The sequence below is a fragment of the Ceratosolen solmsi genome, unplaced genomic scaffold (assembly GCF_000503995.2).
Source record: "Ceratosolen solmsi marchali unplaced genomic scaffold, CerSol_1.0 scaffold35, whole genome shotgun sequence".
Lineage (NCBI taxonomy): Eukaryota > Metazoa > Arthropoda > Insecta > Hymenoptera > Agaonidae > Ceratosolen > Ceratosolen solmsi.
In genome coordinates, this window is record NW_011948423.1 from 7,757,659 (window position 1) to 7,773,249 (window position 15,591).

General features: G+C 33.8%; 1 protein-coding gene across 1 annotated transcript in view; it reads left to right on the plus strand.

Moving 5' to 3' along the window:
* Positions 1 to 1,116: 1,116 nt before the first annotated feature.
* LOC105362291 (frequenin-1) overlaps positions 1,117 to 15,591 on the plus strand; it is a 32,969-nt gene continuing 18,494 nt past the window's right edge. The window contains exon 1 of the mRNA XM_011499700.1: positions 1,117 to 1,228. Within this exon, the coding sequence (XP_011498002.1) occupies positions 1,165 to 1,228 (64 nt within the window). The 5' untranslated portion in view covers positions 1,117 to 1,164. The remainder of the gene's footprint in view (positions 1,229 to 15,591) is intronic.

Consider the following 15,591-nt stretch of genomic DNA (forward strand, 5'->3'; position numbering starts at 1 on the left):
AGGGAAAGAACGATCTCAAATTTTACCAATAATATTTTTCATTTTCAACTTTTAAATTCAACGACCCGCATGACATGCAGCCGTTTTCTTAACCATCATTGAACGCGATGACACTACTTTAAGCATTCCAATCGCAAAATTCCGCTATACGCACATTGTAAGACAGTCACGTTTTTTTTTTTTTTTTTTGGTTTTTTGTTTTAGAGTCGCATATCAGATGTCGTTGAGTATATTTGGGCAATAGAAACGCTCGATGGATTGCAATAAATTTCAAATTCCACGCTCCTTTGTTATCCACTGCAGGACGAATGCATAACCAGTGCTTGTCCAATCTTTGTAAATAGATATCTTTGTAAATAGCCTCGTCACGCCATTACTTTTATCCTCGAATGCAGCATGTGCTTGAGTTTATAAGCCCGCGCAAGATTTTATTTGTAAAGGCTACTCCCACCTCCACCACTAACAATACCACCATTACCAGCACTGCCACCACCACCACCACCACTACTACTGCTACTGCTGCTGCTGCTGCTGCTGCTGCTGCTGCTGCTGCTGCTGCTGCTGCTGCTGCTGCTGCTGCTGCTGCTGCTGCTGCTGCTGCTGCTGCTGCTTTTACTACTACCACTACTAAAATTAATACTATTATTATTACTGCCACTGCTACTATTGTCCCTACTATTGCTAATGCTACCATTACTATCGCTACTATATGCAATTACCATTGTTAACAATGTTATCAATAATTACTATGTATAGAGCGTAAGCTTTAGAGATGATAAAGCAAAGGTAAACGGGAAAAGCATAAGAATAGTCGAGTGAGAGTGAGACGAGGAATGAGGAAAGAGGGGCTGTGCGGAGTGCACATTTAAAACGAAGTATTTTTATGATCGTACGCAGGAGAGTCGAGACTAAGAATTGAAAAAGGAAAACAAATCGAGCCAAATTCGCAGAAATAGTATTGAAAGAAGCGGTGAGGGGGGGGAACGTGGGGGTGAGGAGGGCAGGGGGGAGAAAAATACGAGCTCTTTAGCGTTTAATCGCGAGGTCCGACGCTCGACGTCCTTAACTGTTTCTATTCAGGAATAAAACAATAGACGAGAGTCGACGATACGGAGGAGAGCTACTTTAAGTCAAGCATAATCAAGCTCAAGTTACGTCGCAAACATGGGCAAGAAGAATAGTAAGCTGAAGCAAGACACTATCGACCGATTGACAACGGACACCTATTGTAAGTACGGAATTCTTCTCACTCTATCACCTTATTTGTCGATTTTATCCCTCAAGTTTATCGAGTAATGCTTAATCCCGCTCTGCTTCTCCACGCTCATACGTATTCTCTGAAACGGCATCCCGCCCCTCCCACCCCCCGTAGCCCAGGCCCACTGTGTTACACTTAAAAAATGCTCTCCTACGCCCTCCCATTCAATAATTCATGCACAATGTACACGCTGTCTATTGCAAGTGCAAAGCGAATCAATAGTTGGTACTCCAACTAGATACTCCGACGACTGTCACTCTATTATCTATGAATTACTACTTAAAGCGAGCAATTTCGTCGTCACGTTGGTAAGCCATCATTGGAAAGGGACGTGGACGTAAGGATTGCTTTATTTCTTAAACTAAGATCGACAGTTCGATCGTTCGCACATACTCTTTTTCAAGCGTTCGCGCCCAGCCATTGTAATTTACATTAATTAATTGCACGCCCCACTTGGAAATTCTACCTCAAAGCATTGCATTTTATTAGTTTTGAAGATGCTGGTAGGATAAGAGAAAGTGCTATTGTACCATGAATTAATTGGAGAAACGTGGAGTGGGGGTATGGAGAGGTGGCGGTGTAAATGGCGAAGTGGTTGGGAGGGGGGGGGAGGGAGGTTGGTTGGTGGTGGTGCAATTCTGAATAAGGCAGTAGAGAAAGAAAGCGACTTTCAGTGATGAGAAAGTCGGTGGATACCCGGGCTCTTTGGAGATCTTTGGAGTTCTCGGGGCAAGGAGTTGTCTATGTCGCTTCGCAGTTACAAAGAATCGCTACTTTTCACGAATGCAGAGCCTGCAATATGCACGAGGCATCTTTCGTCAGGTCGCGCGTTCACCCCGGGGCCGCAATGGCTTTGGTTTATGTCGAGCGACCGGAGTCGTCGGCCGAGGGGTTCGCTAGAGACGTCTAAATACGTCGGTCTCTCGGTAACGGCGAATCCGGCCTCTGTGCCTACTCCACTTTTCATGTGAGCGACGGACGACGTCAAGAGCGCGTGCATGCGAGTGTCTATCTGTGTGTGCGTGTATGAAGGAGAGAGAGAGAGAGAGAGAGAGAGAGAGAGAGAGAGAGAGAGAGAGTGTGTGTGTGTGTGTGTGTGTGAACACAGAGCGGCGTGCCCTCGGTTTCTTCGGTCCCTCCCTCTCCCATCAGAGCGATCTAAGGGCGTTGAAGAGTCTTTGAGCCCGGGGTCACGGGGGCCTTCTCGCATGGCTGGTCATCAATCGCCTCGGGCTCCTCGCTTCCACTCGCTCGAGCAACAGTCCGGCGCGGACTTGCCTGGCCCCAACCCGCGCCCCGCGAGCTTTCGAGCTTTCGGATAAGCCACACAAGCGGCACACCTCCGTCACGCGCGTACCACCACCCTCCCTCCCTCATACTCCCTCATCCACCCCATTACCCTCCTCCTGTTTCACCATACAACTACACTATGGCATCCCCCCTGAGCGACTTTTCCCCGTACCTCGCCTTATACCTCCCTTCTTGCCCTACTATTACTACTACTACTACTACTACTACTACTACTACTACTACTACTACTACTACTACTACTACTACTACTATACTAGTAACCCGCCCGTACCCCCCACCACCACGGGAGGTAGGGTGATGGGGGCACGGGGGGTAACATGCGCACGAGAGCCAAGCCTCGACGAGAGTTGACGCGACGCGAAGCGAACGACGCGAGCTTAACGCGCGACTACTAGACACGAGCTTCGCGCGCTTAAGCGACGGCGCCGCTGTAGCCGCTCGAGCTGCTGCGCCACTATTACAGATCGATTATTTCTCAGCCGGTTATCAACTTTGAATGCGAGCTCGTAAGTATTATGGGAATAAGGCCGAGCGGAGGGCAATTTTCGGCTCTGCCGCGGGCCCAAACGCTAAAGCTTCGCGCGACCGCCTCGCTATCTCCACATCCACCGAACTCTACCTCGGTAGACTAGCAAAGACATTTTTACGTGGCTCGCGCTCTTAACTCCTATCCCTTTCTTTATATTGCATCCTTCACTTTTATTCGCTTGGCTCGACGCGTCGTCGACCCGTACTTGGCTCTTTATTGCGAACAGCCTTCGCCGAATACAGCTAGCGAACGGAAATCGTTACGGGAAACTTCCCGTTAAGAGGAAGACTCGAAACATTTATCTAAACATTTAATAATAATAAATTGCTTATCGTTAATGAATAATTGACAACTCTATTGTTCGCTATAAATAAGCCACGTTTTTCGTCGATATGCTGGGTAAAAGAGTTTTTATTGTAGGAGCAGCACTCGGTCGTTTCGGATACATTAACTAGCCGATTGTTTCAATTGTTTGAATCTATTTATGCTTTGGGCGTTCGTGCCCTCTCGATAACGACTTTATCAGCTCAATGCTACAAAATACAAAATATTCCCAACGACTATCATACCCATGACACAATAACGCCTAATACTGCCAATATGTAGGCTGATTTTAACGATTCCTCACCCACTTCATTTATCATTAAATTATTGCTACGTTATGAATTATTCATAACTTGTTTTTCCTACTTTGACAGTATTTCTCTCACTTTACGCGCCACTATCGATATACCTGTTGTTAATAAATAATGTTAATAATGATAATACCAACAGCAACAACATTATAATAATTATCATCATATTAAAAGCTCGTGAAACTTACACATTTGCTCTTCACCTAATATAAGCACAAGAGTTGACGTATAGCCCCAATAGATGATAAATTACTCGTAAAATTTAAAACATAAATAAAATAGAAAAATAGATAAAACATTAGTATCGCAGAGCGTCGGACAGGTTTGAATTATAAAATGAAGCAATAAAGAATATTTATAGCCAATGCAGTATCATAACCTCCCTGTGATTTTACAATATTGTAATTTTGCAATTACGTTTCTTATTTTTTCCTCCAAGCTTATTTTAGTTTCGCTAAAATAAGGTCAAATATCTATGTATCTAGTACAATAATTTTAATTTCATGCTCCAGTTATAAATTGGATTTTATAAAATAAATAGCAAATAAAAAAAAAAAAAAAATAAAATAAAGTATAATTATAGACTTTTATTGTAAAAATATGTGTAATTCCAACTTTTGAACAATAATACATTAACTAAAAGACACGCACACGCACGCGTGATTATAATGAAGTAATATATCCAGTATTGGCTTAAATTAAATTTTTTTTCTGAAACTTAATCGTGTGTGAATTTTCCTGTCATTAATAATTAATGGAGGGTATGTACAACAAATGCGCATTGAAAATATTTCATATACCGATTAATAATTTTGTTCTATATTTAGCATACGGGAGTACACGAATTTTTAATACACAATGCCTTAGGTAAATAATTTATGCTCCGTTATATTTAGTAATGTAGATCTTTATACAATGCCACAGCGATTAAACTAAAATAAAATCTTTCTTCCTTAAACGCCATTTTAAGCAATGAATGAAGCGCGCGCGCGCGCGCGTCCAGAAAAAGCGACATGCCAATCGAATGAATGGGCTTTATACAATATTGCACACGTGGATAAATAAATATGCTGTTTTATAAGTTATGCATGTATTGCGACGGAAGAGAAAGTGGAACGCTTTGTTTTCCTGTCCAACTCGGCTCGACCTGACATTTAATTCATTCGATTCACTTTGCCGCAGATTTCGTTTTACAGCTGGATTTTGGTTCGGTCCATCTCTACTATTTTTACCTTATTTTATTCAGCTTTGTATATACGTCGAGTCTGTCCTATTCATCGATTAGATTTCGAAATACTTATTTAAAAGCTAACGGTCCTTAGATGATGAAATTACGGTGACGTGTTAAGGGAATGAAATCTATTTGACCGTTTATATCATTAATTCATTAAAATTACTATTCGAATTCGAAATTTTGTCATATTTATTAATCAATTGAATCGTTATACTTTCTAAATCAATGTATGTACGACTAGTTCGCATTATTGAAATTACTCATCTTTCCACTTGATAACAAGATTATGCGAAATGCAAGTTTATTTGTCGTCAACAAAAAACAAACTAAAAAATAAAAAACGCGCGCACACACACACACACACACACACACAGAAAGAGAGAGAGAGAGACAGAGAGAGAGAGAGAGAGAGAGAGAGAGAGAGAGAGAGAATATACGGAAAGAAGAAAAGTAAGTTTCTTGTAAAAGTTGGGCACTTCACCGATATAAAAAATTGAACCTTACCTTCACACCTTCCAACTCGTGATCTTTTACAATATAACGTCTAGCTCACTTTTTAACGCTGTTATTAACTATTTTATGAAATATTTTCCAAGAATAACTTTTTAAAATATAAACAAGCTTATGGAATTATAATAATTCGACAAGTTTTGCTTTGCGTTTGATAAAGTTGAAATATATATGATTGGAATTATTTCCGAGCCCTCGAGCTTCCTTTATAATATAAAATGAAAATTGAGTGAAGTGATGTGTTTTTAATGAGGCTAACGGTAATTTATAAAATAATAATATACAAACATGTTAAATACCTTTTTCTCATATTATTCCTCATTTGAATTGATGTATGCTTTAATTTAAAATTGAAAATGATTTTGCATGTTCGGTAAATGTAGGTTGTTTTTCCCACATTTTTCGCATTCGTAATAAGAAAATGATGTATAGCTTACGTACAAATAGTAAAATGGTTTTTATAACAATCAACAACGACAAGCTTATTTTCTTCGGATAACCATTCTATTTAGTCCATACAGCTATCCATACATACATACTCTTCCATACATCTACTTAAATAAAATTGATATTTTTCAATAAAAATAAGACTATAAATATGACTATAAAAAAATAATTTCAAAGCAATTTGAAATCAATACTTTTAGTTCTAAAGAATTTCCAAATTTGATCTTCTTTTGTGCTCTTAAACATAATAAAAATCTCGTAAACTCGAATTGCGATCAATTTTATTTTTATTTTTATTTTTTTAATTGTCTTTACTTTTTTAGCAAATAAAAACAAAAATCAGAGTTGTAACTGACAAATTTAACTCTGCCAAATAAATGAAAATCTCAGTTTATGTAAGTATTAGATAAATTTGATATTAAATTTATGAAACGTAAAAAAAAAAATTGGCTTACGGCTTTTCTAATACATATTTTTGCATTTTCGATCGTGTAGATTTATAAAACTATTCAACTCATTCAAGTTTTCAGCAAAATAGTTTTTTAAACAAAATTTTTCAAAACAAGAGATAAGTTATGATATTACACGTGTAAGGCTCGTATTTTCCTTAAATATTAATAGATTTAATATTTTTCTTACTCTAGAAAACATAAAACTCATCAACTCAGACTAATGGAAAATTGAGAAAATTATTATTTTTTGTATATAAATTTTTGCCGAAACTTAACAAAAATCCAATACACTCGTTCGTTACAATCTTCTCATAACATTCTACCAATTACATTTAACTAATTTATAATAATTATTGATTGTTTAGAAAGTGTAAATAGTGTTTATTTTTAAATATACTATATAAATTTTGTTAACGTATGTACTAACAGTATAATGAAAGAATATTGTCCAAAGTTTTAACGAAATCCATTTAACCAACAAATATCAAGAAAATAGCATATTTTCATTCCTAATGTTTGAAAATTTATATCCATAACGTTCAACAATATCAATGTTTCAACATTTCTAATGTTATTCATTCTTTCTTTCATGCTTGATTGTAGGAATTAAAATTTGCGTGAACTAGAAACAAGAAATAATCATCAAGCAGAGTTAAAGTACTCTTAGTACTAGTATGTAGATCATCATATGTTGTTATGTTATGTTATCCTTTATTAAATTATTTAAAAGAGATTTAAATATAACGTCAGAAACGTTCTTATTATTTCATTTGCATATCGAGTAGAAAAAAAAAACACTTGTTAGATATGTTAAGAAGATATCACTTTTATATATATGCGATATATATTGTATGTTATATATTGTCTTATCCATAAGAAAATTATATTTTCTTTATATCATTATTAATACTAATTTTTTATTATATAAAATTAATTAATGGAAATGTGTAGATGCAAATGAAGTGGAAGAGAGCATGATTTTTCGTTTAAAACTATTTTAAAAATTATATTTAATTACATTACTTAAAAAAAAAATATATATATATATAAATCTACTGTATCGTGCAATTTCAGTAATTTGCGAAAAGAGATATAAATTAATTTTTTTCACATATATGTACGAAAATGAATTTGATATATATAATTCAAATATGCTACCTATGCATATAAGCTTGTTGAAATCATTTAAAATTATTCTATTTTATATCATATGATGATAATAAAGTAGAAATAATTTTTTTTTTTATGATTTATATAAAAGAATAGTAAAATTAATGTATGTTATTCCGCATAATTGTTCGTGTAAATTATTCTTAGTAATCTAGTATTATTAATATTGAGTTAAGACGCTACATAGTGATCTATATAGTGGAATTTAGTTATAAAAAAAATTAAATTTTATATATAATCACGTGAACTTTCAATTTAAATCGCATGTTTTTTTTTTAACGAAATATTAGAAAAGAACAGTAAACATTTTACTAGCTACGAAAAGTACTAGATGTAAGCGATTATTTTACATTTCAATTGCTTTAAAATTATATAATGAACCTAAATGCGAAACGTTTATTCTCCAATACACATCTACATTTTTTATCACCTCGTGAACATTTAGATTGTATAAAATTTTAATGTTTCCGACATTCTGATGTAACATGTATCGTAATCTCGTTTTACAAGTTACCTGAAAAATATTAAATAAAATATGAAATATATTAAAAAATAACAAATCCAACGATTCATTGACTTTATCTTTTAAATTTGATTGCAACTGTCACTTTAATATCGTTTAAAAAAACAACGTACTATCAGCTGATTTTAATTGCATAAATTTCACTGACCTATAAGCTAAAGTCAAAAATGGACAAAAGATTGTTGCATGGCAGTTAGATTTTTTGTTATTTTGAGCGAGCATTTTAACAGTTCATAACCATTTCCACAGAGTGATTGAGTGGAAAGTGACTGGGATAGAAGGAAAGTAGAGGGTAAAGTCGATGTAGCAACGTAAGTGGGACAGAGATAAGAGAGGTGGGCAAACCAACAGGCCTTTTCATTAAAGTAGCGAAGTCGGCAGATATAAAGTCAGCGAATCGAATAACCGTAGTTATGAAATAGAAAGATAGATAGAGATAGAGACAGAAGGGATAGGTGATGATGAAAGCATCGCTTAAGCCAAGCACAACGAATGAAAATAGGAAGGAAAATGTCGTCACGTAAAATAGTTGGTACATCGGCCCTAATGAACTAGCCAATCTAGTTATCCGGATGCAAGAGCTAGCGGTTTGATAAAATTTAATTGATTCGCGTAATTACCGAGAATTTGATGTCACCATCTCTCGCTTTTTATACTTAGCATCATTAACGAAAATTTTTGTAACATTTCTCTGCTAGATTTTATAAAGCGTGTGAAGGCATGTCAGAGCATATACCATTTATAAATACCGCAACTAGTCTATCAAAAGAAATGTGAAAGTCTATTTTCATCCGCATACTATCTCTTTTCATCAATTACTTTACATATACACGAGCTCGTTTCTACCTACCTATCTACCAACCTACCAACCTACCTACCTATCTACCTACCTACCGAACCACCCATCCACTCGCCCACCCACTCACCCTCACTCACCTACCTATCGATCTACATATACATTACCTATATGTTCTCTTATTATTTGATTTATTTTGTGTCAATCAACACGAAACCCTGTACGAAAATATGATAAAAAATTTTAGATAAAAACTTATCCCAGTAATTATACTGATTATTAGTTTTTTATTTTCATTTCATAAATGCTTTCATGAAGTTTACCCCATGCTAAGCAAATTGAAAAACTACTCGTATGTGAGCACAAATTACTTTTTTAATTCTTCGTACTTGGCTGTACTCTCTTTAGGAATGAAAATATACTTTTCTTAATAATTATATAATTAGCTCTCGTAAATGAGTTATTGCCCCATTATTGGTCAATATTATTATATAAAAAATAAATTGGATCGATAAAGTATTAATTAGCGATTAAAAGTTAAATGGATAAGAAAGATATTAATTATTTGTACGTATCCATGTTGTATACTAAATGTTTATAATAAAGGACGATTTTCACAGACTCGATATATTATGTAAAAAAAAAAAAAAAAAAAAAAAAAAAAAAAAAAAGTACAATAATTTCATTTTAAATTGCGAATAAAAGCGAAAAGCGTTGGAATAAGATCTTACAAATTCATTACTGTGTATTGATTAATAATTACATGACGTGTTTAATAAGCAGTTGTTAATATAAACTTGATGTATATAAATATAGAACATTAAAAATTATTTTAAACCAAGTGTTTAAGGTGCATACTTTTTATTGATTTATTGAAATAAATTAGCTAAAAATAAGTTTTAAAATTATTATATTCTTATGATATATTCATTATGCCATTTATTATTATTTCTACTTCTTGTTTTTTCTTTTTTTTTTTAAACGATAATATATGATAAAAACGTTATCGCCACATTACATAAATGTCTTGGATATTTTAATAATATTTAAAAATCTTTGAAACGAATTAATAATATTTATTACTTATCGATATATTATATAAGATTGACGTTGAAAAACGTTGCTTTTACATTAGTAGTGGAAAAATAATGTTTAATTTTTAATTTAAATTTTCTACATATTAATATTCTTTGTTCATTGTCTCGTTATTTCGAAACTTTTAAAGACTTAAATATTAAAGTAGTTGTTCGTGTTCGTATTATTTATGAGCGAGTTTTTTTTTTTTTTTTTTAATAATATAATGAAAATTCTACTAGTTTCCTAAGTGTATGAATAGGCAGATTTTAAATGTATATTTATTTAATATATGACAACATCCATTTAATAAATAGTTCAAGTAGACATATTTCATCGAAATTTCAATTGACAATTTCATCCAAAATAATGTTCCTAAAGTATGTCCATTAAAAGTCAAAAGTAGAACATATAACTTGATTGATACAGATAATGACAATTACACTTGCCGCAGTTTAAAGCATAACAAACGTGTATTTTTTTAGCGAATTAAACGAATAAACCAAATTTATTTAAGCGATGACATTGCAATTACTGTACTGTACTCATACTGTATTTATTTATGTACTAGAATTATTATTATAAAGGATTATTGATTCATTGTTAAACTTAAGGTTGTCAAATTAATTTCTAGAGAAATAGCACGCCATCTCGAATTTAGTTATGATATTTGAAAAAAAAGTCTTAGACGATATCGAAGCTCAATAATACATTTTTCTCTCACTCTATTTTATACTGCCAAATTAAATTATTATGTCATTTATAGTAGTCGATAATTAGTTTAGTAAATGATCAAATAAACATTTTCTATTTAAATAAATAAAAGATTGACGAGTCGCGCAAGCTAATGGATCGAAAAATTCTGAAAGTTTTATATTTTATTCATCGTATTTATTCGACGTAAATAAGGTTGTGCCAAACGAATGATCGAGCAACGTTTAATCGAAAATAGTATCGATCGCTGCCATATCCGCCCGCGGAAGTTCTGATAAATTAATAAATAGTCGGGACGCAAAGTTCAATGATATTATTACTCCTTGAATTATCGGACCACGAAATGAAAAAACGGACTAGCGCATGAAAATTCCTAGCGCATAGTGCCGCGGCTTACTGCATCATAATACATTCCAGGTCTGCGGTCAGGTCAGTCGAAAAAAAAAAAATGCATCATCGCGAGTTTCTCGGGGGTCGATTTCTGTCTCTAATCATCCTTGTCAACCGTTGGACTGATCAGCGAAATCGCGAATCCACGCGGACAGCCACGAGCAGTGACGACGAGCAGCCAATGAGGGAGCTCGTCTCCTCTTGGTCCGGGTGCTTTCCACCACCCTCCCCCCTCCCGCTCGCTCCCTTAATTTTTGCCGACTCGCCGATGTCTAACGGCCATTCTAAAATTTTCGTCACGCGCCGAAGCTGCCGCAGATGGCTCGTGCTTTCGACTACTTTCTTCGTGAAAACTGGCTGGCTTGTCGTTAGAGTTACGACTCCGAATTCTCTTCGACTCGGTAATATGTCGCCAAAACAAACTTCCTTTTGTCTTTCTTGTAGCACAGAGGCCTTGTGAGTTGGATGTAAGACAAAAGAGAAACTGCAAATAAATTCGTTCCCATGAAGAAAATGTCAGTGCAAGTCGTTAAAACAAGGGCCCCGTTAGTTTGATAATTCAGCTAATTTATTACGTTTAATCGTACATAGTCTATGTTATGGTGAAGAAGGGTTATCGATTTATTAAAAAGATAGTATTCGATTAACGAGAATATCGTATTAAATTTTGTAATCGACCGTTTCATTTTTCATGTCCGTTACGAGGGATTTTGAGACGATGTATTTCCATCTGCAAAGGTTTCATCAAACATTGTCAGCCCAAGTCATTGATTGCGATAATCGCTGAGAACGAAGGAGGGCTTATTATATAAAATACTTGATAAAAATTCGCTGAATCTAGAAAGATATTTGAAAAGAATGTGGTATAAAAATGTTTAATGTCTTGGATTTTTATGCTACCGAGTAGTAGACTACAATCTAACACTTATGTAGATTTAAAATTTCCATTATGGAATATTTAGTTTAACATTGAAAGTCATAAAATATTTTACTTTAAATTTATCTTGGACGATAATTGCATTAATTGACTGTTCAGCAATGTCTCGGGCATTACTTTATACTACGAGACAAATTGTCGAAATGACTGAACTACTGAAAGAATGAGCAATATCATTGAATTTATTAATTAGCTTTGACGGGATTCATAATAAAGATACCATAATTTTTTAAGAATTCATAAATATGTTATATTAAATATTAATGTATTAAGTAAGCGATTATTGTTAAAGTTGCGTATTCATTGTAGAATTCGAGGCTCCGAGAATGCATTTGAGACTAGTAATATCCTGGACGGAGTAATATTGCGAATTCGGGTGTGGTTACCGTTTGTAGTCCAAGCCGACGCGTCGATAATATTACTTATAATATTATTGAAATAGGGATAAGGTGACTCAAGCTTTCTCATAAGACTATCCTATCCTATTATAGAGTGCCATTTCAATGATACAAATTTCCATCAAATTAGAAAAAAATTACTTTAACTTTATTCGTCTTCCCTTCGATAAGTGCCATTTACGATTATATAAAGTATTGACTTTTTTTCTTTCTTGTTTTCTTATTTTCTTGTTTTCTTGTTTTCTTTTTACAGCCATTTATAAATATTGTGATTTGCTTGGGAGGAGAGATGAGAAAGAAGAAAAATTTAAATACCAAGGGGGCAATGCTATAGTTGAAATAGCTATTATTTCATGAAAATAATTATGAACGGGTGAGTGTGCATTAAGAGCTTAAAAATGGACTATTAGGGTAATTAAGAATAATTGTAGCCATTTAGCACGAAGAACATGAATTGATTAAGAGTATTAAAATTGATTTGTCGAAATAGAAATTTATAGAAATACAAAATTTCCATCGTATTTGATAATACTTAAGCTAATGATTTCGACAACGATTGACGCATTGACGGCAGGTAAATCCTTCGAGTAATAATCCATTATGATAATATTTCCATAAAATTAGTCATAAAATAAGTATGAAAATAAAGAGCAGATGGATAAGATGGATAATATATGGAGTACGCAAAGAGGCAATGAAGATGCTGATAATGTGAAAAGCAGTTATATTTAATTTGGACATTAATGGCCGTTTTGTGGTGTGATTTCTTGCTTCTTGGCCTTAAGTAACGAGCATTACCTAGTGGATTTAATCGAGCTATTGCCGGGAAATGTGCTAGTTTGAATTGTCGAGCGATCGTGTAGAGTTGCGATGCTCGAAGATTCAATGCTGGATAAGTCAATGGTTGCATTATTGATTATGTTAATATGAGGTTGTTGCCCATGAAAATGGTACGACTTATTGTGTTGTTACAATACATCGTTCATTGTAAAAAGTGTCATTGCATAATAAACCAAGAAATTACTTTTATTTACTGGGAGTTTCGAATTTTCTTTCTCGTTGTATCTTTCATCTTTCCCTCGTCTCCTTCTATTCTTTCATTTCGAGCGATTCACAAGCTTAATTCAATTTCATTTATTAATGCACAGTTATAAATTTAAAAATGACAAATTCGCTAATAATACGACACTACGTTCGGAGTATTAAATTATCTAAATATAGCTACTTTGACACGGTGTAGTTGATAAGATAATATAATATAATTCAATTACATCTTTTATACTAATGAATTTCTATTTGTATTTTGTGAAAATTTTAAGTACCTATTAATATAGTAGAATTCCTTTTAAGACTTTTCAACAGTTTTTACGTTTGTAATTGAGGGAACGCTAAACTTTGTAAAGTTCGTAAAATTTTCAAGTAATTGCGAAGCATAAAATTACATCAAGTTCTTTGTATATTTATTTATTGAACTTTTTTAGTTGGAAAATTCATGGAACACGCCCAGTCGTTTGTATAACTCATTCTACATGCACGAGCGTGTAAATAGTGAAAATAATTATTAAAATAAATTGCATTTAATTGAAATTTTTGTTATTATCATCAATGCCGTTGCGTATGTCGAATACTGACAATTTAATATTCTCATAGAGTTGATATTTTGCAAATTGATTTGCAAAATGTACATATTTAGTATTGGTAATCCAATGGATTTTTGATAAGTTTGAATCAGTTTCATAAATTCTTCAAAATGATTTTAATTAAGGAATTCTGCATTAAATGCGTCGAAATTAGGAGAATAATGACGTTTTATGAATAATTCTAAAATATTCAATCGTTTCTGCTCACTTTTATTCTCACAGTGCAATTAAAATCCTAATTCATACAATTATCCAGAATACGTAATTGAATGTGCTATTTTATCACAAAAGTTCGAAATAATATAGCTCAGATATAGAGATGTATAATAAGGAAATGCAAAGTGAAAAAATAAATGGAAAAAGCAATAAAAATACGGGAAAGTAAGGGGCGACAATCGGTGACGCAGATTTGCTAAAACTCTTCTAAAACTAGAATGAGAGTCCGTGAGTATCATCAGCTGATTTTCTTAAATAATTAATCGTGCGTATTCGATAACATATGCTGAAACGATCGGTGACGGGTTCACGCCCAACAAGCAACATCCGCGTCAATATAGAAAGCATATTTACATTTACATAGCTTTCCTAGTTTAATATAGAATACTATGCACGTGGAGTAAAAGCGGCCAGTGGTTCAATTGTCGAATCGCTATTGCGGATTATTCCTACTATTGTCTACCATTCCCAACTACTTATGCATTTCTAGGTGTTAATACTGCTGTATTTGTGATTATTAGCCGAGCTCTATAACGTCTGGATTATCAACATTGCTTTTCTCCTCTTCAATACAGGTTCGATTATTTCTTTTAATTTAATCGACTGATTAACAGACCGTGCCGATTAATATTTCCCGGGATAGTGAATAGAAGATAATTATCGTACTGGAAATATATATATATATATATATATATATTTTTTTTTTTTTTTTTTTGATAGTGAAAAGCATCGACTTTCTCTATACAATGGCGATTAGTATTGATTTTGAATAAATATTTTAAAAGTATCATCTGGTATAATTATTTGTGGTATTCGACATCTAGATAATTAAAATAACCCTCGTAATATTTTATGCATTTTACCGAAAACCGTGAACAAATAATATAGCTTCGTTTATTAGGAGCTCGAAAATGCATTTAAAAATTGCATTTCAGTCGAGTGAAAGCATTCTCCGGTCTTTATTATTGCGAGCAAAGATCCGAAAAGATTCTTCGAACGGGAGGAAAATAAAGTATTCGCAGTGCCGGCATCATTCACATTAAAGATTAAAGATCATCGTGAATAAAGTAGGTTGAAATGTTATCTCTTGATTTGACAGAGAGCTTTTAGGGCGAGGAAATTGGCTCGAGAAAACGACTGGCGACTCCTAGCGCAACCCTCGGGATCATAGTAAAAAAGATCCGCATTGATACTGCAATATTGAGATACTGGGGCTAGGACCTTCAACTAGATACTCGTGACATTTGTTTCGCTAATCGTGAAAATTGTAACTAGTTATACTATATATATATATATATATATATATATATATATATATATATATGTGTGTGTGTGTGTGTGTGTGTGTGTGTGTGTG